This window comes from Etheostoma spectabile, chromosome 5 (assembly GCF_008692095.1).
Source record: "Etheostoma spectabile isolate EspeVRDwgs_2016 chromosome 5, UIUC_Espe_1.0, whole genome shotgun sequence".
NCBI classification, from domain to species: Eukaryota; Metazoa; Chordata; class Actinopteri; order Perciformes; family Percidae; genus Etheostoma; species Etheostoma spectabile.
The window spans coordinates 11,439,787-11,466,759 of record NC_045737.1 but is presented as its reverse complement, the minus strand read 5'-3'; the positions used below and the strand labels follow the sequence as shown (position 1 = coordinate 11,466,759).

Sequence of the window (26,973 nt, the reverse complement as noted above, 5' to 3'; positions counted from 1 at the left end):
CCTTCCCTCTCCCGACATGCTGTAGTCCACCTACTGGCTGAAAATTCACTCACGGACACGAGCCTTTCCCTTTTCATTGATAATTTGAATGAAAGGCGTCTGTTCCTGTTTCCTTCCCAGTCCTAATGTGTACATTGTTTCAGCTCTGAGTCTATTAACTTATCGGTAAAAAGTTCAATGAGAATTTGGGGTGTCTTCAGATCGTATATTTGACCGAATCAGTAAGTGGAAAAACAGACACATAATGGCATTTTGCCGCCTTTTCTCTCCTGACCTCTGACCGTGAGAAGCTTTGATTGTACATCATCATTAATCTGAAAAATAATACAATTTACTGTATGTCCCATTAAAACCATAGACGTTCATTGTTTCTGACTGCACGCTGGTAGATCTCATGAAAATCAACACGGGCATCGCCTTGTTCTCGCGGCCGCCCCAGAGGCCAGGACTGAAGTCAATAACAGTCAGGGGTTCCAGAGTTTTCCTTGGCAGAATCACCTCCAGATCATCTTGCTGACTATAGAAACATATAATCAACTTAGAATATGTTATACTTCAAATAAAAGTGTATTTTACCATTTCTGTGAAGTTGGATCCACGGTTTTTGTTACTGTCACTGAGGAGCAGAGCTGTGGGTCTTATTCGTTAATGGCAGTGGGTGATGGGGGGGACTGTCCAGGTTTGACAGGAAATAGCTTAAGTATGTGTCCAATTGCAAATGAAATGACAGCAGTTTTTATGAATGTAGTAATCTGTATTTGCTCCTTTATTGTACTGAAATTACTTTCCAAATGAACACAGAAAAAATAAAGTTGATTAGGTATCCAATCTGAGAGGAACCGGGGGGGAAAAAAAATAAAGAAAATAATCTCGGGAAGGGGCAGCAAAGCAGGAAATTAGTAGAAAAACAAGAGCTCGGCAGGTCCCGGTTTCCTGTTTTGGGGGGAAGGCAGGAGTACGTTTGGGGCCTGTGTTACAGAGCCCCCATTGTGAGCAAGTGGGTTGAGGAGTAGGGAGGTGGGGTCTGCGGGGCCAAACACAGGGCCGATTTAGCTCCGTACTGAATCCCCTAACCCACCTGCCCCTCCCTACAGGGGAAAGCTAGCTAGTAAAAAAAAAATGGAGAAAAAGGAAACTGTAAAAATAAACGAGCAAGGGCCTCTGCTAGAGACGCCAACCAGACAGGAAATGACACGCAGCACAAAAATGGGCTCTACCGACCTCTGTCAGGAACCAAGGTGCCAGTTATCCCCCTCTTGCATTTTGTTCCAACAAAGCTTAATCCATCTAGAGACATATTTGTTTCTTTCTTCAGGCAGCTGCTTAGTTGCAACAACATATAAATATGATTAAAGGACAGAAATTGTCCCTGTTTCATCACGTATTTCCATTTTTTGTCATTGATATAAGTTTATTCCATAAACAACTGAATGCAAACACATAATTCCAAGTCCTGAATGAGAAGGAGCAAGAAGAAAATATACGTATGATTTACATATAATACATATAATACAATACATTAACGTAGACTCCCTGTATTCCGGACACTTTCGATGCAGTAAGCACAGTAAAAGTCCCTTAAATTATTAATGTGGGGAAAGATAAGCCAAATCAAAACAAATAATTCAATAAAAACATCTCCTCCTTTCCCTCTCTTCCCCCACAAAAGAACAGAACACAAACTGAATTAACACATATCCCTGTATTTACTCAAGATATTTGATTTTGCACTTGGTTGTTCCATAGAAAATATACTGTTTGTTTTAGATTCTGTGGTTTCACTGCAACATTCCCTTTGATAAGTTCTGTATCTCGGTTCCATTAGAAATACCAGAAACAGGAAATTCTTGATTCCAGTCTGGCGATAATGAGTGGCCATTCCCTGGCTTCAGACGTTTTCCCAGCTCCCTTCGGGGCCAGGGGCCTAAACAATGTCAGCGGAGCACTCCAGTCCCTGTTGCCGTGCTCCTGATAATGGAGCACTCCACGTCTGGAGCGCTTCACAGACCCTGTCTTCATTATTAGCCTCTGGCTGCCCTACAAGCACGTCGCTCCTCTCCAGCCTTGCGTGGGGCCCAGGTGCTCATCCCATGTACCCGCAGAGAAATGACTCTTCAGAATGGCAGAGGACCGGCCCCATTGATCAGGAGGAGACATTCTTAATGGCAGCCTCTGGTGTTAGGCCCAACGGCAGCAGACAATGGGCTCCTTCTGGGCTGAGGGTGAGCTTGAGTCTGTCACAGCCCCATCACACAAGGCCGGCCGCATGTGGCGAAAGGGATAAAGCACTGCACCCCCAAGGTTACAAAGCATAACTCAAAGAGGAATAATAACGTGTCAACACCAATCATGTAGCTTTTTGAAAAACGTCATGCTGCTACTGAAGATAATGAAAAAGTAATAGATACTTTAAACCTTTTTGCAACATCTAGCCTTTTTGACTTTGATATTTTCATGCTCAGCAAAGCCTGAGGCTGTTGAACTTTCTTGTCAGCTATTATCCTCTTGCTCGGCGACAGCTGTTGTCATCGGTGTCGAGGCCACTGAGCTGTGATGTTGTTGTCAGGGAGGGCGCTGTCTACTCCAGAGGGCACACAGACAAGTCATCGCCCGAGTATGTGGCCTGCTGGAGCTACTGTACTGTAGGTCTGAAAGAGAGTTGGAAATAAACGGGAGTGTGTGGGCAAGGGGCTGCAGCTCAGATTTAGCCTGGATTATGGTGTGGGGCTAAGCGCGCTGCTTCAGGTCCTGTTGACTTTGGTGAGCTCCTCCACATTCCCCAGCTTGGTGATAAGAGAGTGTATCAGAAGTAGTGGCCTGCTGATACTCTCTCTCTCTCTCTCTCTCTGTCTCTCTCTCTCTCTCTCTCTCTCTCTCACACACACACTGGGCAAAAGGTTTATCATCAGAAAGTTCGAGGTGCTTTAAATCCACACAACTAAACAATATGTTCTATTTATTGTGTTGTACAATAGCGTAAATTACTGATGTGCCGCAAGACCACTTTCCCTTTGTGTTGTAATGATGTTTACAATTATCATAGCCTTTGTTTTTTAAGGTCATTTAATTGAAATTTAGATTTACTTTGCATCTTTTTTAAAAACTTTTGTATAACGTTAAAGCATGAAATGCATGTTCTAGAAGAAACCCAAAATACAAGCATGAACCTGAAAGTGAGCATGATATGGGACCTTTATATAACATGATGTTGGTCATAAAATAACTTCTTTGACAGCGTTTGAGTAGGATGTCACCATATACAACAGGTAAAATGACAAGAAAAACATACCACTAAAAAAAAAAACCATTTAAATCTTTACTTTCTGAGACAGTTGAAAACAAGAAGTTTGAAAGTAAGATCAATATCTACAGTTGTAGTCTTTATCCACAATCTTCCACTTCCGGGATTGCCCCGTTGCCGCCGGAAATTCACCCGTATGTCCTTCTTTTCGGACAGAACTGTGTTACCTTCCGCTTTCTTTGTGTTGTAATTTTTATAATTTTGGATTTCTGAGGACTCTCTGCAGGTTAAATCCAGACAGCTAGCTAGACTTTCTGTCCAATCTGAGTTTTCTGTTGCACGACAAAAACAACTTTTAAATGTACAAGCTCCACCAAAACAAGTTCCTTCCCGAGGCTTTTTTGCAGCGGCACCATGGCTCTGTCCTGCTCTTAGCTCCACCGAAGGAGACTGTGATTGGTTTAAAGAAATGCCAATAACCCAGAGCGCGTTTTTGTCCCATCCAGGTATGCTGCATGGACAAGCCAGACACTCCTCCGCAGCGCCGTGGAGGAAGGTCTGGCAAAGCGAGAGTTACCTTGATACCTAATCAGGATTTGGTGTTCTTGCTTACTTGTAGGATTGTCTTAAAACCATTACAATACACATGGAAGTTAATGTTGCACAGCACATGCGTGGGAGTGTGTGTGGGAGTGTGAAAAGCCCAGACAGGGAGGGGAGAGATGTTCATCAGAGAGAGGAAATAGTGGGCAGTGCCTCGTCTTTCATCGCCGCGCTAATGAGCCCCGGGACACACAGACTGGAAACACCAGTATTGTTCTCTGGTCCAACAAATCCTATGCAGCTATTGACATGCAGAAACACATTCAGACAGGACACAAAGATTACCGTACACATTGTGACAGGCCAGCAAGGCCCGCACACACATACTGGAGAGTATTCTTGTTTTGTGTCAAACACACACTCGTCTTTGATTGGATTTGAGAAAACATTTTACGTCTCGGTCAGAGTCATAGAGGTGGAAACGTCTCTAACCTTTTTTTTTTTAAATAAAAGCTGTGAAGTTGTTGCAAAGTGACAAGCTGGCATGCCCTCAAAGAGCTGGGCTGAGCTCTCCGAGGCAGTCTGCTTTGAGACAAACACAACAGACCTCAGCCTTTTGGTGCGAGGCCAGATAGCGTTTGCTCCATCATTATAACCTGTCTCCCATCTATAACCCAGATATGAGCGATGATGACTCTGCAAGAGTGTCGCAACAGTAACAGCAACAGCAACAGCAAAACCCCTGATCTCTGACTCTATCCAAGCCATACCGCACCGTGTGGTGTAATTCGTAACTGGAAGCCATTTTCTAAAACAATTTTCCTGCCCGTAGTTGGATGGAAATAGCTCATCTCCTGGAAAGCGGACAAGACAATGGTTTAGAGATGCCTGAGGTCGTGCATGGTGTGAGGCTGTGTGGTCGAGAACAGCGATGACTGATCATTTTAGTGGGAAAAAAGGGCCAGAAAGTCCCGTGAGGTTTGCCTACCACAGTGGCATCTTGGGTAGAAGTGAATTAGACAAAAATGCAGCCACAGCGTTGATGCTTTTGAGCTCCTGGAAGGAAATCCTCTTCTGTGACCATGTGTCCAATGGGAGCAGGCATTTTTCATGCTGTAGGAGCATGGACCGCATTCCAACACACAGCGGCTGTGTCCTGTCGATAGCCACCCGTCTCTTTTGACCCGCTCTAACCTCGCTCTTCCCACCTGGCCAATAAAAAAAACGTATTGGATTCAAAATCTAATGCGGGTTATCTGATGGACAGGGGCATCTGGCTGAGTGTTTAAACACATGGGTGTGGGTGCGGAATGGGAAGAGGGTGGAGAAAAGTGCAGCGGATAGTATGATACTTGATCTTCAAAGGCAGTTCAAATAATGAATATTTATGGTTTGCAATGGCCAACTTTATCAAGGGAACAGTCATTTTGAAATGGGCAGAAAAACGAAAATTCTACTAATATTTTATTGGGTCAAGCCTCTGCATCTTGCTAACCCCAAGCCCAGGTGGCTGATGGGATAAGATTTCCTATCTATCTGAAATCCCCTGCTGTGTCTCACTGACTGGACATTTAAGAAATGTGTCTCCACTCTTCTACTCCTTCATTTGAAAGTCAAAAAAGCATTCTCTTCTCACAGTCTCTGCGTTAAAGGAATAGTTTAACATATTGGCAAATAGGTTTCTTTCTGCCCCTCTCCCCAACTGGTCGCTGCAGATGGCCGCCTACCAAGAGACATGCCATCTACCCGAGGGTTTCTGCCTGTTAAAAAGAAGTTTTTCCTTGCCACTGTCACGCCAAATGCATGCTCTTGGGAGGAATTCTATCTGTAAACTATAGAGTGTGGTCTAGACCTACTCTATCTGTAAGTGTCATGAGATAACTTCTGTTATAATTGAATTGCCAAGTGTTAGATGACATGAGAGGATTGTTACCCCTCTCGTCTGTCCGTTAAGTATGAGGCTACAGCCAGCAGCTGGTTTAGCCTAGCTTAGCATAAAGACTGTGGACAGGGAGAAACAGCTAGCTGGCTCTGTCCAAATGTAACAAAAATGGTGAATAGTTGTTTTTTTTTAAATTTCAGTTTTTGCATTTATGAGCTTTAGAGGAATGCGGTATGCGGATTTTGTTCGCTTCAAACAGGGCAAGGCTAGTTTACCCCCATTCCTAGTTTTTGTGCTAAGCTAAGCTAAGTTGCTGACTCCAGGTACAGACGTAAGTGGGGTCCTGATATTCTGATCTAACTGTCGGCAGGAGGAACCAGACATATCTCTCAAAACGTGCAACTTATCCACATAATATTTTCTCTCTCCTCAGGGACCTCAAGCACAACCTAATAAGCACCATCATGTCTGGAGCCTTCCAGGGCCTGTCTGAGCTTCGGAAACTGTAAGTAGACATTACCATGATTTACATTCCATTCAGGGTTTAGAGCAGCAAACATATCAACAGGAATCATCATTCAGTTGTTTGGTATGAGACAAATCATATCCCTCATATCTATGTTAACAGGCTGTGTTGGAGATGTTTTTGCAACTCATGGCAGATGTCATGTGTTATATTGAACTCCTGGTGTCAAAACTAATTAGGTGGCGCTGTAGAACCACCAAGCCCAAATGCAATATCAAATCAAAGTAATTACTATTTTGACTATGCCTGCAAAGTTTTGAGAGTTTTTGTGCATTCTAAAGCCCGTAAACATACAACATAGTGAAATGAAAATTAACGCACAAAATCAAAGCTGATCACTGCAGAACTTTGTCTTTTTTTGCCAGGTCTGGCATGTCTTCAAGCATCTCAATCCCCTCAAAAATCTGAATGCACTGCAGATAATCAATCATTTCAAATACAATAGATTGTTCACACTTACAATTTGTGCCAGAGAATAGGTTTGTTTAATACAGCACCTGTTACAGAACAAGGTCAGGAGATGGTCCAAAATCAGTTTCCTTCCCAATGCCGATACCAAGTATTGATCTGATACCAGTGGGTTACATATTTTATGAACAGCTGTACACTACTATCCCTGTATGGATGTGATAGGATTTCTATCTTTGCTAGAGCCCGACTGATAAAGGATCTTTAATCTTTAAATATTTGGTTATTTAAAAAACCGACATGCCGATATGTTGCCGTTTTTAAAAAACATTAGTTTTTTCTAGGTCTCACTAAAATGATATGATAATAATTTGTTTTATTGTCACAACAGAACAGAGGAACATCTAAATAAATTAAAGGTCGGATAAATAAAAATGTATAAAAATACAAACTTAAGATATGAAACTTAAAGTCCTTTAACAAAAACACCGTAACAAAAATACCCTGTTGTTGTTGCCAACAGGGACGTTGTAGAGCGCCCTCTGGTGGACAAACTATGCAACGGCAACAACTCACAACATGGCTGACGGTCCGTTTTAATTTTTTAGATACTCATTTATCAGAATCACTTATTGTCATAATGGATGATTCTGATGAATGTTTATGAATGTTAATGAATATTTAAAAAAAAAAATATATATATATATATATATATATATATATATTTATTTATTTTTTAACATATCGGGAAATGATAATACTAGCCCGCCGATATATCGGTCGGGCTCTAATTTTAGCTCATGTTAAACTTTTTGTGAAACATGAACAAACAATGAATGCCATAGAACTTTCTTTTATTATCTAGTTTGGCAACAGAAAAAAAAACATAAATAAACTATTTTAAAGTAGATTTTCTTCTGGGCTAAATTACAAGGTATTGCATTGCCAATATTTATACCAGCAATATAGGCAGTATCAGAGGCTATTCCGATACTGGTAATGAAACATCTCTATCACAAAGAGTTTCACAAGAGTAAATATTTTAAAAATAAAACCCAAAAGCTGTCAAAAGAGCAAGCAATAAAAAAAAGAAACTAGAAATAAAAACACCATAAAGGCCTGTTTCACTGAGTGTTGACGCTGACCGATCTTGACGCTGTCCCTGTGATGTCATTTCTGGTGTCCCGCTTCCACCCCGTGGAAACCTCAGGACCACGCAGAGAGGCTCCTCACACATCATTGGATGTGACAGGGCGGCTGCAGCCACTCACTGCTCACTCATTGTGTCTTTGGACACCGAGGTTTTGGTTGAGGCGTGGGTTGGCGGAGCCAGCCGTCTGTGCTGCGCCGCGTGACTCCCACTCCCTCCTCCCCCTTCTTGTGTTTTCCCTGCGAGGTCTGGGGCTTCTCAAAACAAACAGGGGGAGATAAACACATGCTCTGGACAGCTCTCGGCTGGGTAGTGTCAGAGGTGCAACAGAGCAGATCCCTCTATGGCGGTGGCTATACATCACACTCAGAACAGGGGCCCTGCTTTACCCCATTAGTGATAAACCTCTACAGGGGCCCTATAGAGCAGAGATAGGGGAAAGTGGCAGGGACTGTGGCAGACCCCCGCAGACCACTCAATGTCTATACCGGACCCTACGCCGTAGCCTGACGTTCTCCTTCTCCGTTAACAACATGGAATCAAGGAGAAGGTTAACGTTTCCTGCTAAAGATGTCTCACTGTGGACAGAAGGAACAGGGGAGACACTTTGTTTCTCTCACTATGACTCTAGAGTCGGTACTCGCTCTGAAGCTAATCCACCGTCACTCTCTCACTTCTCCCCTCTATCATACACACCATTCCTTCCCCCCCCCCACGCACACACACACACACGCGCGTGCCGGCTCAACGTACACACACCAGCGCACCAGTATAACCACCAGGCCACTTACGTAGGTCACAGCGAAAGCGTAGAGCCTCCGCAGAAGCATTAGCGTCCTTTAGAGCTTTGGGTTCTGTATCGCTTGGAGCATCCCCAACACACGCAAACAGCTGCTAGTAGCCACGGAGGAAACCTGATTGACTCTTCAGATGAGGTAATTATCTTCACTCGAGTTTCTGTGCGCAAAAGCCAGACGCCATAATCTTCTGAACATAGTCATACTGAGAAATCCAGAGAGAATTGTGTAGAGCTAATAGTCTTAAAAGCTTTGGAGCAACTCATTTGTCATGTTTCGGGCATCTGATAAGGATGCCTCCTGGGCGCCTCTCTGGGGAGGTGTTCCAGGTACGTCCAGCTGGGAGGAGGCCTTGGGGAAGACCCAGGACTAGGTGGAGGGATTATATCTCCAACCTGGCCTGGGAACGCCTCGGGATCCCCCTGTGAGAGCTGGGTAATGTGGCTCGGGGAAGGAAAGTTTGGGGTCCCCCGCTGGAGCTGCTCCCCCCGCGGACGAAGATGGATGGATGGATGGATGGATGGATGGATGGATGGATGAATGGATGGATGGATGAATGGATGGATGGATGGATGCAACTCATTTGGCAATAGCTTGGATGTAACGGACGTTCAATAATATCAAGTTTTAAGCAAATGCTTAAAGCATTTAACCAAAGTTTTGTGTTGGAGTTTGTAACATTCCAAAAGATTTTTACAGCTCTACAGAAAGCAGTGTTTAATCTGGTATCACAGAAACAACATGGGCATGGAAAGAGTCAAGATATCACCGTCTGTGACGAGTCCCCCTGTTTCAAAAATAACCAATACATTCCTTTGTCTTTTTACACTTTTAGCGACCTTTCCAACAACCGCATTGGCTGCCTGACTGCAGACATGTTCCAGGGGTTGAGCAATCTCACTAAACTGTAAGAGAGAGACAAACTGATCCTAAAAAAAATATACATATTGTTTTTTCTGCATTGTGGGTAATCTATGGGATTGACTTCATCTGTATCTTGTGTACTGCTAGGAACCTCTCTGGCAACATCATATCGACCATGGATCCTGGAGTGTTTCAGGAGCTGCCGTCCCTCAAGCTAGTGTGAGTATCAGACGCTGCCTGCACTCTCCCAGCATACCATTCCATATATGAATAAAACAATTAATACTGTAGACAAACACAAGGTTTATTTTTAGTTCATATTTATTTGGCTAGGGTTTGCTTTTACAACAACTTCCAGCCTGTAGAAAAACTCAAATAAGCAATGAGGATTTATTTGACATTGAATTTGGATATTTTCATTTCAACCTAGGCAACCGCAAATCAGTTCGCAAACATTTCAGATCTGAAGTGGTTGCAGACCGACCTTTCCTTGATTGTTGTGCTGCCAGTTCTTCCATAAAACAGTCAATTGATTTTAGAGCGAAAACAATAAATCTGTAATATTTATATACTGTTGGGGTGGGTGTCACATAACAAATATGCGTCAAGCCTGGAATAGTCTCGCGTTGCCAGAACTTACTCCACAGCGCTGCGGAGTAAGGTCGTTGGGGTTGAGGCTGCTCCTCAACCACAAGATTGGTGGTTTGATCCCAGGCTCCACTTGCTGCATGCAAAAGTGTCCCTGAGCAAGACACTGAACCCCGAGTTGCTCCCCGCATGCTGTATATGTAGTTGTCCACTGCAGGGACGTGCACAGACACGTAAAAAATAGATTTTTTTAATTTAAACATTAAATATGTTAACACCACTCTGACTTTCTTACCAATTTATTTTAATCGGAACTCAACAAATTGAAATCTCCGACCAGATGTTTTTTATTCATGAAATTATTTAGTTGGACAGTAAAGCTGTGCGCGGATGGGAATATATTCATTTATAAAAAATAAAAAAAATGGCTCCCCAGATAAAGGGCACTTTCTCACGAGGAAGAAAAAGTGCAGGTGCTCAAGCCTCCTTTGATACCTTGTCCACTGCTCCTAACGCTTGAATTTGACTACATTGTATGTGACAGATAAGAAGATACAACAACGTGAGCTCCAAATTATAGCTGATACATAGTTGCACCTCATTATCTCTTACCTGTGTATCTCCGTGTTTACTTCATCCACAGCAATCCCACCAATCAGTCCCAAAACGCCCCAGTTAGAGAGGAAATGCCATAAACATATTCCTTATAAATCTTTGCAGTCATTCCCCGAAAGAACCCAACCAGGCCTGCCATGTGGCACGATCCACTTTACTTCAAAACCTTTCATTTTCAGCGTGTAACTTGCAAACTTGAAGGTTGTTGTTGCTTCCTGTAGCTAAAGGATTTTTAGAAACACTCCCAGAGAGCAGAAGGTAAGGAACAAAGCCTGACAGCGCAGGATGTCAGACTTTACCAGCTGACATGTTCTTCTGTTAATCCAGAGGTCTGGTCTGATATGTCGATCCCATAATGAGCAACTAGAGTTATAACACGATAACACAGTATCTGAGGCAGATAGAGTGAAAAGTACAATAAATGACCATCACTTCTCTGTCCAGGAACTTCAACTCAGACTACCTGTCGTGTGACTGCGGGTTACGTTGGGTCCCGGGATTCTTTCGCAGCAGTTCAGCCCGGTTGGGGGACGAAACCCTGTGTGCCTACCCGAGGAGCCTGAAGGGAAAGCCCCTGCGTGGACTAAGGGAAAGCCAGCTGAGCTGTGGTGAGAGCCTGGCTAGAATGAAGCGTTTAAATGAGGCAGTTCACCGCTTGGTGTCAGAGATCATCGGCTTGTGAATGACAATGACGGTGCACTCATAAGACCGTATTTTTTAAGAATTCCTACACCAAAGAGTGAAAGCGATCAACCCCAGGAACATATTTCTAAAAGCATCAGTGAGCTGTGTGTAATCCTGTGGGCTGCATTTAGGTATCGCTGCTGTCCGCATCCAATCTGGAGCACACTCGTAATGGCTTCCGTGGAAACATTTAGCTGAGGTTGAGTAATGAGAGAGTACACTGTAACAAATTTAACGTAAGATTTATAGTAACTTACTGCCAACAATTGGCAGCAAGTTACTGTGAATTCTTTTTACAGTATAGGTACCGTACTTCCATTCACAGTATTTTATGTAATCCCTGGAAAATACAAGTTAAAAGTAAAAATACAGACATTTACTTTACTATTTACAGTACTATAGTGGCTATATTGTGATTTTTTTTTTTACAGTAATGCTTTGACTACTGTGATTTCCACTGTGATACTTAGACTATTGTGATGTTGTCATGTCGACAAGGTTGTAATGTAACTTTACTGCAGTCTACTGTAAAAATCATATACAGTAGTGTTACTGTGAAATCTAAAGTAAATAACTGTAGATTTCACAGTTATCAGAATCAGAATCAGAAATGCTTTATTAATCCCTGAAGGGAAATTCGGTGTTACAGTTGCACAAAGTGTATAAATATGAAAGTAGAAATATAAATAAAGAAATATAAGGAGTGTGGATATGTACGGTATTTGGACAGTTAAAGCAATTTTATGATACTGTATTTACATAATTAAGGAGTTGTAATGGTGAACAGTAATAATAATAATAATAATAATAATAATAATAATAATAATAATAATAATGGAAGCAGGGGGGTATTGCACACATTTTAAGCCAGTGTTATTGCACTGTGTGTCAGACACTTAGAGGAAGGAGTTATAAAGTTTGATGGCCACAGTCAGGAATGACTTCCTGTGGCGCTCTGTGTTGCATTTTGGGAGAATGAGTCTTTCACTGAAAGCGCTGCTGTGTATGTTCTGCAAGCCACAGACTGGGGGACAGACAGTTATTTACAGCGTGGCAGAAAGAATTCAGAGTGATGCGTAACGGTTGCGTCTGTGTCCATGTTGTTGTTGTTGTTTAGACGGTCCTCTGGAGCTGCACACCCTGTCCCTGCTGCCGTCCCAGCGTCAGGTGGTCTTCAAAGGCGACCGGCTGCCCTTCCATTGCACCGCCGCCTTGGTGGACAAGATCACCACCTTACACTGGCGTCACAATGGTCAGCTGGTGACCTCTGACCCAGAGATGGGTGTCCAGCTGGAGAACAGCGTGCTGCACGACTGCACCTTCATCACCAGGTGCACAAACTGTCTGACTGTTTCTCTTTTGTCCTCTAAAGAGGCTGTCTAAAGTCAAATGTATTAAACGTTTTATTTTATTGTTGGGCAAAGAACAAGTTGAGTGATCTGATGAACTTATTGTTATTGACCCTTGTGTTGTGTTTCCCTCAACATGGAAAGAACACTTTTGTTGTCCCTATCTCAATGTTTTGTTACTTTAAAAAAAAAGCATCCTAGGGAAGAAGATTAGGGCATTATGTGAAAAAATGTATTTAAATTCTGAGTTTGGAGTCAGATTTCTGAAATAAGGTGAAAGGTCTGACTTTGTTCTAACATATCTCAACTTAAATACATTTTTCAGATTCTCTCTCTCTATATCCAGTGAGCTTTGTCTATTCTATATTCTACGTAAAAGGATTAGGGCCACAAGTGGAAAAGATATTCAAATTCTGAGATTAAAGTGAGAGTTCTGACTTTATTTTAGATAAAACTCAAATACATTTTTCACATTGGCCCTAATTTTCCGTAATTTTCAAATGTTTATAACCTAAGCAAAGATAGATTTAATATTTAAGACACTTTATGTGGCGATAAAGTATTATAATGAACTGTCTCTATCCTCTTAATCCAGTCAGCCTATTCTAATTCATACCTATTCCATAGGAGAAAAAACATTATTTGTGAGATTAGATTCTGACTTTAAACTTATAATGATACAATGAGCTGTCAATATCCTCCTCATCCAATTAGTTTTTTGAATTTACTATGAAAGAGGATGTAAAATAAACTTTAAAGTCAGAATTGTGAGATAAAGGTCAGACTCAAACTCATAAGTGAAATACATTTTTCTCATTGGCCCTAATCCTCTTCCGTAATATTCTAATATTTATAACCCTTTTAATTCTTGTGCAAAGAACATTTTTGAGTGATGTGATGTACTTATTGTTTAAGACACACGTCGGAGCATGTGGCGATAATGTGTTATAATGAGCCGTCTCTATCCCTCTTATCCAGTGAGCTTATTCTATTCAACGTACATGTGGAGGCCAGGGGCGAGTGGGAGTGTGTGGTTTCCACTGGGCGGGGCAACACCTCTCGCAGTGTCGAAATAGTGGTGCTGGAGAACAGCGCCTCCTTCTGTCCAGAGGACAAAGTTGTCAACAACCGTGGGGAGTTCAGGTCAGTTATGGTCAAATTGGGTGATTATTATTTCATACGTAAAGAGTCAGCCGTCTCACTCCTCTCTGGTTTTGAATCCCCAGGTGGCCCAGGACTCTGGCGGGCATCACCTCCCATCAGTACTGCCTGCAGTTGCGTTACCCCTCCCTGTCTGTGGAGGGAGGTATTGAGCAGAAAAAAGCCTCTCGATACTGTGACCGTTCTGGAAACTGGCAGGAGGGCGACTACACAGACTGTCACTACACTAATGGCATCACCCGTGTCCTGCATACCTTCATACTGGTCAGTAGTTCCCGGGGGTACTACAGTACATGGCTTCTGTTCAGTAAACACAAAGTTTATTCGATACAGCACCTTTTACAGACAAAGTCACAAAGTGCTTTAGAATAGAATAGAATACAAAGCCTTTATTGTCATTATACACATTCAAGTGCAGTACCTGTGCAACGAGATGGAAGCAACGCCTTTATAGTGTCAACACGAAATATAAAAATATAAAATGTAAGCAGTGCAGAAGAAGAAGAAAAGAAAAAAAGAGAGGGTGGAACGTGGTGCACAGTTCCTGAGAGCAACTATATACATATATAAAATAATAAGAAAGATAAAGGGTTTGTATACACATTATGCAAAAATATAGTTTGGTGTATCAAAAGTCCTGAGTATTAAACATTGCACAGTAATGAGATTGAGTGATTAAGTATTAAATATTGCACCGTAATGAAATTGCATAGAATTCCAGTGTCTGTTTAGACCATGATAAACATGGTTAAAATGCAGAAAGACCAAAACAGTGCATGCGCAAGCAAAAAAGAAATAAAATACCAATGGAAAGAAATGATTAAAACACTTTTAGTCCACGGGCCAAGACCCAAAAATGGAACATACACAGTATGAACCATTTGGGTGGGCCAATTCTAGTTGTGATATTTTTAATTGGTATATGTCCCTAGATTATATTTTCATATGATAGACCTTTCTGGTTTATTAGTGGTTATTACCTCTTAAAGTAATGGGCTGGTGTGTTTCACCAACCAGGAAAATGCCTTCACTGGAAATCAAATTTCTCCCAATATAGCCTCTCTGTTGGGTTTCTTTGGACCGCTGACCAAAAAGAAATACTTATAGAAAATAATCTCTTAAGGAATGTTGAAGTAACTATTATCTAAAGGGATATTTAAGCCATTGTTTTTTAACCTGTAGTCTGGCCCCCCATGAGGTCACAAGATGGTTGTAGAGGGAAGAAAATTACATAAAAGATTATGTACAGTACAGGCCAAAGGTTTGGACCCACCTTCTCATTCAATGCGTTTTTCTTTATTTTCAAGACTGTTTACATTGTAGATTATCACTGAAGGCATCAAAACTATGAATGAACACATGGAATTATGTACTTAACAAAAAAGTCTGAAATAACTGAAAACATGTCTTGTATTCTAGTTTCTTCAAAGTACCCCCCTTTGCTTTTTTGATAATGCTGCTTGGTGTTCTCTCAATGAGCTTCATGAGGTAGTCACCTGAAATGGTTTTCCCTTCCCAGGTGGGCCTTGTCTGTGTTAATTAGTGGAATTTCTTGCCTTATTAATGGAGTTGGGACCATCGTTTGTGTTGTGCAGAAGTCAGGTTGAAACACAGCCTATTGGACGACTGGTAGAAGTCATATTATGGCAAGAACCAATCAGCTAAGTAAAGAGAAACAAGTGGCTATCATTAGTTTAAGAAATGAAGGTCAGTCAGTCTGGAAAGTTGCGAAAACTTTAAATGTGTCCCCGAGTGCAGTCGCAAAAACCATCAAGCGCTACAACGAAACTGGCTCCCGTGAGGACCGCCCCGGGAAAGGAAGAGTCCCGTCTGCTGCTGAGGATAAGTTGAAAAAACAAGAATATAAGACATGTTTTCAGTTATTTCACACTTTTTTGTTTAGTCCATAATGTTCATCATTGATTTCATGACATCACAATTGTCCTATTTGTCCTTCACAGAGGCCCATCAATGAATCCAATGCTGTCACTGTGGCACATCAGGTGCGCACATACACCCTGGAGGCTGCCGGCTTCACCGACTCCGTGGATGTGCTGTATGTGGCGCAAATGATGGAGAAGTTTATGGATTATGTCAGACAGCTGCGAGAGGTAAAAATGATTTAATTACTTACCAAAATGTATTCTACGAGTGTCCCGGGATGGCTCGCCTGGTACAGCGTGCGTCCCGGTCCTTTTCCCATTCCCCCTCTTTCTCCCCCTTCTCCCCTACCTATATTGTATATAAAAGTTTGCCTGTTCATTAATTCCTGCCAATTTATAATAATTCATCCCTGCACATGCACAGACAGTTTAAAATAATTATGAAATTGGAATAATCGTTTTCTAAAGGTTCCAATGTTACGGGAACGTTCCTAGAACATTCGATGTTACCAAAAACTAACATTCCCAGAACGTTAAACTAACTTTCTCAAACAATCAAAACGCAACACAAAACCTAACCAAACCTAACCTTCAGGGAACGTTCCCACAACCAAAAACAAACGTTCGCAGAACGTTCTGGGGACCAAAAACTTTTAGCTTTGCACACCAGAAACATGTCCGACGCGGCGCTGCAGCTGAAAAAGTCCCTTGATTTGGATCACCCTTGTTTGACATGTGGGGAGAGAGAGTTGTGGAAATTGACCAAACTCAAGCACTAGTACACTTCATATTAAACATAAATATACACGGATTAGATAAGAGCAACGACAAGGTCTGCAGTATTGACGGCAAAATAGGCCACAGAACACTTCATTCTGTATTGACAGGTGCAATATTTGAAAATCGATAGTTATTATTTGTTTTTTTACATTTATATCTGCATTGATGTCAAAACTTGGAGACTTTCAAACATCAAAATTTCATGTATTAAATGTATTTGTGTCAAAATGACATATAAACCTCTTTTTGTATTCTATTTTGCCTGGAAACGCTTCCAACACGCGTGTGTGTCGTGTGAAAGAGCCGCGCCTGAGACGTGTGTGTCACTCAGGCGGTGTGAGAGCTCGTACCTGTTACCATGGGAGCACACATAAAAACGGACACGCCACGCAGCTGACACGCTCACGCCATGCAGGCAGTGTGCAGGAGCCCTTATTATGAAGGCCTAAAACGCACAATAAAAAAGTATGCTGTGTATCATACAGGTATAAGAGATGGGTTAAAATAATTGGTTCTTCAATTAAAAATGATCTCTGTTTGAGTGATTTGATATTGATTAATAAAATACTCCAAATTGATCTTTTAATCAAACTTTCGGGGTTAGATCTTAAATTAAACATTAACCTGGTGATTTATACAAAATATTTAAGGGTTGTACAATTTAAAGCAGATGTTTTCATAGAATCTTTTTCATATCTAAGCAAAGTTGGTATTGTAACTGCAAATTCCCCTAACCTAACTGACATGGAATCGAATCTGGACATTATAAATTGGAATCAATTTGGGAAATCATCTGCGATCACAGTCGTTATTGTCCTTTTCCTGTGTGTGTGTGTGTGTCTGTTCCAGCTGTCAAAGGTGTTGGTGGAGATGGGCAGTAACCTGATGCAGGTGGACCACCAGATCCTCGCTCTGGCCCAGAGAGAGAAGAGAGCCTGCAGCTCCATAGTCTACTCTCTGGAGACATTGGCCTGGCCCCAGCTGCACGGCCATGCCCAGGACTTCTCCATGGTACGGACCACAGCGAGGGAAAAAGTATTTGATCCCCTGCTGATTTTGTACAGTTTCCCACTGACAAAGAAATGATCAGTCTATCATTTTAACGGTAGATTTATTTGAACCGTGAGAGACAGAATAACAACAACAACAAAAATTCAGAAACACGCGTGTCAAAAATGTTATGAATTGATTTGCATTTTAATGAGGACATCCAGGTCATAGCCCAAAAAAATGGAACATCAACAACTTCTCAATCCCTCCTTTCTTTCTGCTAAATCCCAAAGCCCCTCCCCCTACAAGGGAGAATGGATGCGTGTGCATGGGCAGTGATTGACACACAGTTAGGGACCCCCAGTGGCAATTCAAGGATCTTTTTAAGTGGGGTTACACAGGGGGAACCAATAATCAGTTGGGGGGGGGGACATTTTGTCAGAATACAGCATAGAAAATCTGTTTAGAAATATAGGAAATACTGGATAAGATAGAACAACAAAATGTTGCTGAATAAAATCACATTCATTATTAATTTCACTCACTTTTATTTTCAACAATTTGTGTATTCAAATACAAAACACATACAATACAATACACAGTTTTTAGATAAGGCACAGAAAGAAAGTGCAAAACACAATTTAGTTCTTACAGCAACGAGTTCTCTACAGCGAGTTGGCTATGTTTCTACTTCTAAACTGGCCTCAAAATTTCAACAAAGTACAGGATTGCCATACAACGTGTGTTTAAAGTTTACATTTATTTACCAAATGGAAAGGGAGTGATTGGCAGAACAGGCAGCAAAGTGACAGCATTCTGATCCAATCATATTTCAGCGTGGCGGTTGACACCCCCGCTGCAAAGGTGCATATTTTAAGTTTGATTTTCACAATGGTTTTGCCAACATAACATAACAAAACAATGAAAATTCCAGAAAATATAAAAAGCAAAATGTAAATCCCATCAACTTCTTATAATTTCTTGAACTGTACATGGACACAATCCTATAAACACATCAATCTAAAATACCGTTTCCATGTGGATGCGTGTAGGTGTCTAGGAACATCGTGATGGAGGCCCACTTCATTCGACCAGCCCACTTCACCGGCATCACCTGCACGGCGTACCAGCGGCGCGAGGTCTCGACGGGCAGCCTGGGAACGGAGCCGTCCGAGTCCGCTCACGAGCAGCAGCTTCGTTTTCGCTGCAGCACCGGCACCCACAACACCTCCCTCCACAATTTCCCCCTGAAGGTGAGGCCCGAGCAGCCCTCCCGGTACCTACTGTTACTCAGTTACTCAGTACATTTACTCAAGTACTGAACTTAAGTACAAATTTGACGTGGTTATGTCTTTTCTTTTCGTGTCACTTTCCTCTTCTAATCCGCTTCCTTTCAGAGGAAAAATATTTTACTCCACTACATTCATCTGACAGCTTTAGTTACTTTACAAATTAAGATTTGTGCAGACAAAACAATTGTAGTTTATGAAATGTGATTTTTGTTATAAATATACCATCCAACAATGTACATACAGGCCTACAAGTACAGCTGAAATGATCAGACCATTTAACACTTAGTTGACTGACAGAAACGGTTTTGATCGATTCCAGTTTCTAAAATGTGAGGATTTTTCTGCATTGCGTACTTTGACTTTTTAACACTTAAATTACATTTTCATGATGATACTTACATACTTTTACTTAAAGGTCCCATGGCATGAAAATTTCACTTTATGAGGTTTTTAAACATTAATATGAGTTCCCCCAGCCTGCCTATGGTCGCCCAGTGGCTAGAAATGGTGATAGGTGTAAACCGAGCCCTGGCTATCCTGCTCTGCCTTTGAGAAAATTAAAAGTTCAGATGGGCCGATCTAGAATCTTGATCCTTATGAGATCATAAGGGGCAAGGTTACCTCCCCTTTCTTTGCTTCTCTGTAATTCTGCACCAAGGCTGAATTTTGGGAAAGAGACTTCAGATACAGTATTAGGGGACCACTAAGGTCTATATAAAAGAGACTTCAGACAGTATGGGGACCAATAAGGTCTATATAAAAAGACTTCAGTACAGTATTAGGGGACCACTAGGCTGTATAAAAGAGACTTCAGTACAGTATTAGGGGACCACTAAGGTCATATAAAAGAGACTTCAGATAAGTATTAGGGAACCACTAAGGTCTATATAAAAGAGACTTCAGATACAGTATTAGGGGACCACTAAGGTCTATATAAAGAGACTTCAGATACTGTATTATGGGACCACTAAGATCATATAAAAGAAACTTCAGTACAGTATTAGGGGACCACTAAGGTCGATTTAAAAGAGACTTCAGATTCAGTATTAGGGGACCACTAAGGTCTATATAAAAAAGACTTCAGATACAGTATTAGGGGACCACTAAGGTCTATATAAAAGAGACTTCAGATAAGTATTAGGGGACCACTAAGGTCTATATAAAAGAGACTTCAGATACAGTATTAGGGGACCACTAAGGTCTATATAAAAGAGACTTCAGATACAGTATTAGGGGACCACTAAGGTCTATATAAAAGAGACTTCAGATACAGTATATGGGACACTAAGATCTTATAAAAGAAAACTTCAGAAATCAGTATTAGGGGACCACTAAGGTCGATTAAAAGAGACTTCAGATCAGTATAGGGGACCCACGAAGGTCTATATAAAAGAGACTTCAGATACAGTATTAGGGGACCACTAAGGTCTATATATTAACCTTTTACTTAAGTAAAGGATCTGAATACTTCTTCCACCACTGCTACACACTGTCCCATCAGTAACTGATTGTATCTGCACTCACAGATATCAAGGTGTAGCTTCTGGTGGATTCATCTGTCTTTTTCCCCCCTCCAGAATTCAGTGGCCCTGGCCTCGGTGACTCTCCCAGCTACTCTGTTTCCTCCTGATGCTCCCGCAGACTGTAAGCTGCAGTTCGTAGCTTTTAGAACCGGCAGCTTTTTCCCTCTGTCCGGGAACTCGAGCAACGCGGGGGATCACTCTCGCCGACGAAGCGTCAACACGCCTGTCATCTTTGTCGGCCTAGGTGAGGAACAGGGATGTAAATCATAATCACGATACGGGAATATATAGATTTTTCTGACACCATTGCGATATTTGCTGATATTTTAAAATCTGTCACAACACAAATTTGATTTGACTCGATTCAGGGAGCCTGCGAATGAAAGTTTAACAGTTTAACAAAGTTATGTTAATAGAAACTCCAAAAAGCTACTGAAATTATGATTCGACAATTGTATTACGTATTAATTGAGCTCTTCCAGACAATTAAATTACAAACACACTATTCTTTTTGATAAAAAAGGAATAAATATAATGTGGGAATCTACAGAATCTTTGAGAATAATATTGGATGGTGGTTCATTGAATAAATATCGTTACACCTCTAGTAAAGAACCCTCTTAGCCCATTCAGTGAAACCACCTTGGTTTTCTCACATTTAAAGGGAAAGTGCACCCTAAAATACAGTTTGAAATACAGTTTGAAAGACACTAACCAATGCTGGGCCTTTTTTAAAATTCTTGTTCTTATAGATGGCTGTTTAATTTAGGACATCATGTTACAAGAATAGCCTACATGTTACAGTAAATGTAGCGTGATTCCTAACCAAAGGCTCAGCTATCTATAACATCAACGACAAAGTCTTGGGGTTAAACTGGTCCGGCTCATCGGATGTATGAGACTTAGACTTCTCTTTGTTGATCCTTTTGGGATGACTCCTGCATGGAAATTTGCATGAAATTTCCAGCAGCAGATTTCAGCGGCACTTGAATAAAAAATAACGAGGTATTAAAAGATAAAAAATACTTTATAGAAAAAAACAGTATAAAGATAACAATAACAATAAACTTTTAGCTATAAAAGCTGTGATAAGTGCTGTGATGATGCTGTGATAAAGTCTGGCGCTGGATGTCAGGGTCATGATGGTGGTGATTGGTTTAAATCTATACAAACAACCTAGAACATTACCCATGGAAATCACCACAAAGAACGTTGTGTGGAATCAATCATGTTATTTTGGGTAATTAAAAAGAACATTGATATAGGAAAATGGGTCAATTTGACCTGTGGACAACATGAGGGTTAAGGGTCCTAAATCAGGAAAATGTGACTTTTTTTAATAAATAAAAAGAATGCAATTTCACTTTGTTTTGGACCATCATTATTACCATATAAACGTCTAAAATGTTGGAAAAGCTAGCGCAGATAATACATTAAAACACCTTTAAAAAGAGACAAAATTTGAAAGAAAAGTCCACTAGGGACCAACTACAATCATTAGATCTGAAAAAGTCATTTAATTAGTTTGATGCACAAATTCTTTTTTTATAAAATAACATAAGACTGAGGGAACGTAGAATGGGCATCACAAACTGACTCTTATGTAACAACATAAAAGTATCTGTGTTTGATTCTCTCTCCCCCCCCTACTTTCTGGAGCAGATGGCTGCAGCATGTGGAACCACTCGGAGCCCATCTGGGTGTCGGTGCGCCACTTGTCCCCTGGTTCTGATGCTGTGGCGGCCCAGTGGAGACTGGAGGCTCTGGAGAAACAGGGGAGCTGGAGCCAGGAGGGCTGTCAGCTGGTCCACAGTGACAGCAGGACCTCCACCATGCGCTGCTCTCTGCTTAGCAACTACGCTGTGCTGCAGGTAGGATGGCCTTGGGATTTCAGTCATCATTCATTCAGGGTTGAATGACACTTTCATGCATATGCCTTGGTTTCTCTGTGTGAGGAAAAACAGCCTAACCTTGGAAATGTTCTTTAAATGATAAAAGGCTGTTTTTGTGACACATGAGCCTTTAAATTCAAAAATGTTTCCCAAAGCCCAAGATGACATCCTCCAATGTCTTGTTTTGTCCACAACTCAAAGATTTTAATTTTCTACAACAAATGAACTGGGTGCTATGTAGTTACGTTAGCTTAATTTACCTTAACTAAACAACTTTGAAGTCATTGGGATGGTTATATGACTTTTTTTAAGTTGAATGGTGGTCGTCTCGCCCCTAGCACCTCTTAGTGGAAAACAACACCTTTGCAAAAGCAAGAAAACAGCGAAAAAATGGCTCAAACTGCCTAGTGCCCCTAAAGAAGCTGGAATCAGACAATCTATTTATTTAATTTATTTACTCACACGGCATCATCGTACCATTAAAACACAATTTCAGTAGGTACAATGACCATATGTAGGCTGCGTGAAATGGGGAACGCCAAAACTCCATTCCCAAAAGACACGACTTTGACAAATATCACGAAATACAGACCCTTTAACAAAGAAAAACGAGAAAAACAAACAAATCCAGTCATAATAGACTCAAAACAGATAAATACCACTAAAATACAGACAATCCCAGTACATATATAACACTTAGAGACAGAATTAAAAGCTTTCATCGACCTTGTTCCAGGTCCTCTACAAACGACACTCACACTGTAAACCTTTGATGTAAATTTCACAGTATCTTACTGTTATGTTGTTATACAGGAACATACTACAAAATAGCAATGCATTCTGGGAGAACATAACAATATTACAATACTATCTGCGAACTGCACAGATTACAGATATTTACTGTTAATGCCAATGCATATTGGGAAAATAAAAGGAAAATGGCGGGAATTACACTGCAGCCAGTTTATTACTGTAAATATAAATAGTAGGGTAAGAAACTGTACTATTTAAAGTAAAATGCCTTCAAATTTTATGGTGAAAAGTTTTACAGGGCAGGCTTGTTCACCTGATTTGGTGATCAGGTGTTTTTCCCTTGTGTCATAATTGTGCAGAGCTTCAAGCCGGTTAATTAACTATCAAAACAGCTGGTGATTAATGTAAAAGCTGACAACTAATAGAGGGATCAACTAATCTGTGCAGCTCTGTTTGACCCGTGTGTGTGTGTGTGTGTGTGTGTGTGTGTGTGTGTGTGTGTGTGTGTGTGTGTGTGTGTGTGTGTGTGTGTGTGTGTGTGTGTGTGTGTGTGTGTGTGTGTGTGTGTGTGTGTGTGTGTGTGTGTGTGTGTGTCTCTCTAGGAGGTACCGGACTTCCCCAACTCCACACCCATGTCTGTAAGGGTGCTCCACCCTGTGGTGTATGCCTGTACTGCAGTGCTGCTCCTCTGCCTCTTCACCATCATCATCACACACATACTACACCACAGGTACTGCAGTGTGTGTGTGGGTGTGTGTGTGTGTGTGTGTGTGTGTGTGTGTGGCTTCTCGCTGATATTTGTTATTTGGCAACGTATTCAGATTTTTCTAATTTTCTGCCCTGCACCTCAACAGTTCTATTCACATTTCAAGAAAAAGCTGGCACACATTACTGAATACTTGCTTCCACATCGCCATGACGACAGCCATCTACGCAGGAGGCATAAGCCTGACCAGCTACCCAGTGGTTTGTCAAGCAGTAAGTAGTGAATTTACACTGTCTCCTCATTTTCTTTTAGTGGCATGTGTAAGATGTCTTACCTCAGAGATTCCCAACTCAATGGAAACTGATATTAGGATTTGATTAAAATGATATGATTAACATGAATGATCAGCCATAATGGCTGAACGGTTGAAATAGTTAGCTAAAAGTAGGCCTACTGACTAAACAGTTTAAATAATTATCAAAAAGTCAGTGGTGGAAGAAGTATTCAGAGAAAGTAGTAATGACCACAAGGGCAAAAATAACTACTCTGTTACAAGTAAAAGTCCTGCATTGAAAGTGTTAATTGGGTAAAAGTATGTAAGTATCATCAGAAAAAAATGTACTTAAAGTATTCAAAGGAAAAGTACTCAATGCAAAAAAGTCACATTTTAGTTCTGTCATCCCAATAAGTGTTTAATTGGCTAATCATTTCAGCTTTATATATACATTGTGGTCTCAGTTTATAGTTTAATTCATAATGAAACATCGTATTTTATAAACTACATGTGTTTTGTGTGCCTAAATCCTAATCTGTTAAGTAACTAGATTCATTAATCAGATTCATGCAGTGGAGTAAAAAGTACAATGTTTCTCTGTGAAATGTAGTGAAGTAGAAGTAGAAAGTGGCATGAAAAGAAAAGACTCAAAGTACAAGTACCTCAACATTTGTACTTAGTAACATTCCACCACTGCTAAAAGTAATGGATAAATGGTTGTAACATTTAGCAATCTTAATATTGACCATTCAAGAATTATGAAAAAAAACTACTGTATATCTCCTTTTAAATAATGAATAGTTAGAAAGTACTGAATATTTGGAACACACATTGGGAATTGATGAAGGGGTATGTGAGTTAATCTGACGGGGTGTGGGGGTACCTCGGACCAAAAAAGGTTGGGAACCAGTGTCTTACCTGACTGTAACCGTGACAGGTGGGCATCGCCCTGCACTACTCCTCGCTGTCGACCCTGCTGTGGATTGGAGTCAGCGCCAGGGTCATCTACAAAGAGTGTGTGTGGAGAATCCCGCGGCAGCCGGAGGGGGAGTCTCCTGCGCCACCTACTCAGCGACCTATGCTCAGGTCAGTGAGCGTGCACCTTCACCCACTCCCTGTACTATTCAACTTTTAACTTTATTATCCCGGAAGGAAATTTGATCTGCAGCAGGCATCAAATCACATCAAGGACAATGACAAACATACAACATTGACCGCACCACAACAGCAAGAACCAGAAAAATTCCACACCACAAGTGAAAACCAGTTAATTGTAACACTAAACCAGAAGCTAAAAAACCGGCTTAACCCCCCTGTTGTCTTTGGGTCACATTTGACCCCTTTAAAAATTGTCCATATTTGATATATGGGTTTCTTTTTAACCAAATTACCACAAAAAATGGATTGGATTCCATACAACACTCTTTGCAAATACAAGTGATCACTTTCATTCCTGACTAAACTCCTCTGTACGTTCCTCTGATCTTAACTATTAGTCAAAATAATTCATAATTTCTGCTTTTTGAACTCAAATATTAGATATAATTCTATCTAAATGAGGGTCATTGACCATGAATTCCAAAAAGTAGTGTAAAACTAGTGGTAGTAAGGTGGTGTTAGTGAAAACTAAACAAAAAGTCTAAAAAAGGGACAAAAATGTCAAATTTGTTTCTGTTTTTTAACCCGGGAGGACACAAGCGGCACAGTAAAAAATAAGGGTGGGAATCCCGATACTTATACCACGATACAATATTGCAATGTATAACCTTTTTTTCCATCTTTTAATTTTTCCCGATTTCAAATGATGTCCCCAGAAGAAAACTTTGTCAACATCTGTTTTTATCTAAAAAGAAACTGTTTGTTCATATCACTCAATTTTATTGCTGCAATATGGGATTGTCAACCAGACCAACTGACCAACATGTATATAATAAAAGATCCATACTTGGCGCCTGTGTATCGATACAGTATTGCCACGGAAAATATCGCAATACTATGCTGTATCAATTTTTTCCCCACACCCCTACTAAATAAAGACATGTGAAGTGCTGTACAGAGACAAGTAAAAATGTAATGGAATAATAAAAAAAAGACTAATCCGAGCTTATCCGGCTCTCTAACATAGATACATATAACAGCAGCAGCTAATGAAGTAAAACAAATGAAATTGTTGTTCACCATCAATACGGTTTATGTTTTAGACAGGAAGGAGTTCTTATGCTTGGCCACCCAAACAGTGAATCAAAGTGGCTCATTCATTGCACCCACAACCAAAGCCTTTCTGTTTTTGAGGGAAACCTTGGAAGGACATAACAGAGTATTGCTGTAAGGCAAAAAAAGAAGAAGCTATAAGCCTATATGAACTCGTTTGTGTGGGTGTGTGTGTGGTGTGGGGGGGGGGGGGGGGGGGGGGGAGGAATGTATAACCAGCATAACAGAAGCAGAGGGGTTGTCATAAATCTGTGCAGGGTGATCAGTGGTGCACTGTCTTTCCAAATATTCCCTTTTATTTCTCCTCCCTCTGCCCCTTTGATCCTGAAACTGCGATCATACACTGACCCACGCTCTAACCCCCACCCCCCACCACCACCACCACCACCACCACCACCACCCTACTGTTGCCCACTCAGCCACACAGGGATCAAGCTGCAATAAATCACAGACTTCTGCAGCCTACACTGACCCTCATAAAGCTCTGCCCACTATGAGAGTGGACGATCACACAGCTCTGTTCAGATTCTAGACAGCCAGAGAGACATAAAAACACAGAAAGGAAAATGTGCACTCTTTAAAAACATCGTAGCAGCCAAAGGTCACACAGCATCCTGTGGCACAAACAAGAAGTGCTCTTTATTTCTCTGACTGCAGCTGGGAACTTGCGTTTGATATGCTGTTTTCTCTGTTATTCAAGGTTCTATTTGATAGCTGGCGGAGTTCCTCTTATCATTTGTGGGATCACTGCGGCTGTCAATGTCAACAACTACGGCGACAACAGCCCTTAGTGAGTGCTTCTCGTTTCATCCTCGAGCCACTTGGCCCCTTGACTTTGTGTTGTTTTGTGTGGTGCAGAAG

The 26,973-nt window shown here is 41.1% G+C and overlaps 1 protein-coding gene across 1 annotated transcript in view; it reads left to right on the top strand.

Moving 5' to 3' along the window:
* The window catches only part of adgra2 (adhesion G protein-coupled receptor A2), a 62,516-nt gene that overhangs the window by 33,877 nt on the left and 1,666 nt on the right, over nucleotides 1-26,973 (top strand). Inside the window, exons 3-18 of the mRNA XM_032516971.1 lie at nucleotides 6,100-6,171; nucleotides 9,383-9,454; nucleotides 9,559-9,630; nucleotides 11,059-11,222; nucleotides 12,416-12,629; nucleotides 13,626-13,790; nucleotides 13,874-14,072; nucleotides 15,770-15,919; nucleotides 17,321-17,482; nucleotides 18,514-18,714; nucleotides 20,331-20,520; nucleotides 21,939-22,147; nucleotides 23,524-23,651; nucleotides 23,776-23,899; nucleotides 24,839-24,987; nucleotides 26,813-26,902. Coding sequence (XP_032372862.1) covers nucleotides 6,100-6,171; nucleotides 9,383-9,454; nucleotides 9,559-9,630; nucleotides 11,059-11,222; nucleotides 12,416-12,629; nucleotides 13,626-13,790; nucleotides 13,874-14,072; nucleotides 15,770-15,919; nucleotides 17,321-17,482; nucleotides 18,514-18,714; nucleotides 20,331-20,520; nucleotides 21,939-22,147; nucleotides 23,524-23,651; nucleotides 23,776-23,899; nucleotides 24,839-24,987; nucleotides 26,813-26,902 — 2,361 coding nt within the window. The remainder of the gene's footprint in view (nucleotides 1-6,099; nucleotides 6,172-9,382; nucleotides 9,455-9,558; nucleotides 9,631-11,058; nucleotides 11,223-12,415; nucleotides 12,630-13,625; nucleotides 13,791-13,873; nucleotides 14,073-15,769; nucleotides 15,920-17,320; nucleotides 17,483-18,513; nucleotides 18,715-20,330; nucleotides 20,521-21,938; nucleotides 22,148-23,523; nucleotides 23,652-23,775; nucleotides 23,900-24,838; nucleotides 24,988-26,812; nucleotides 26,903-26,973) is intronic.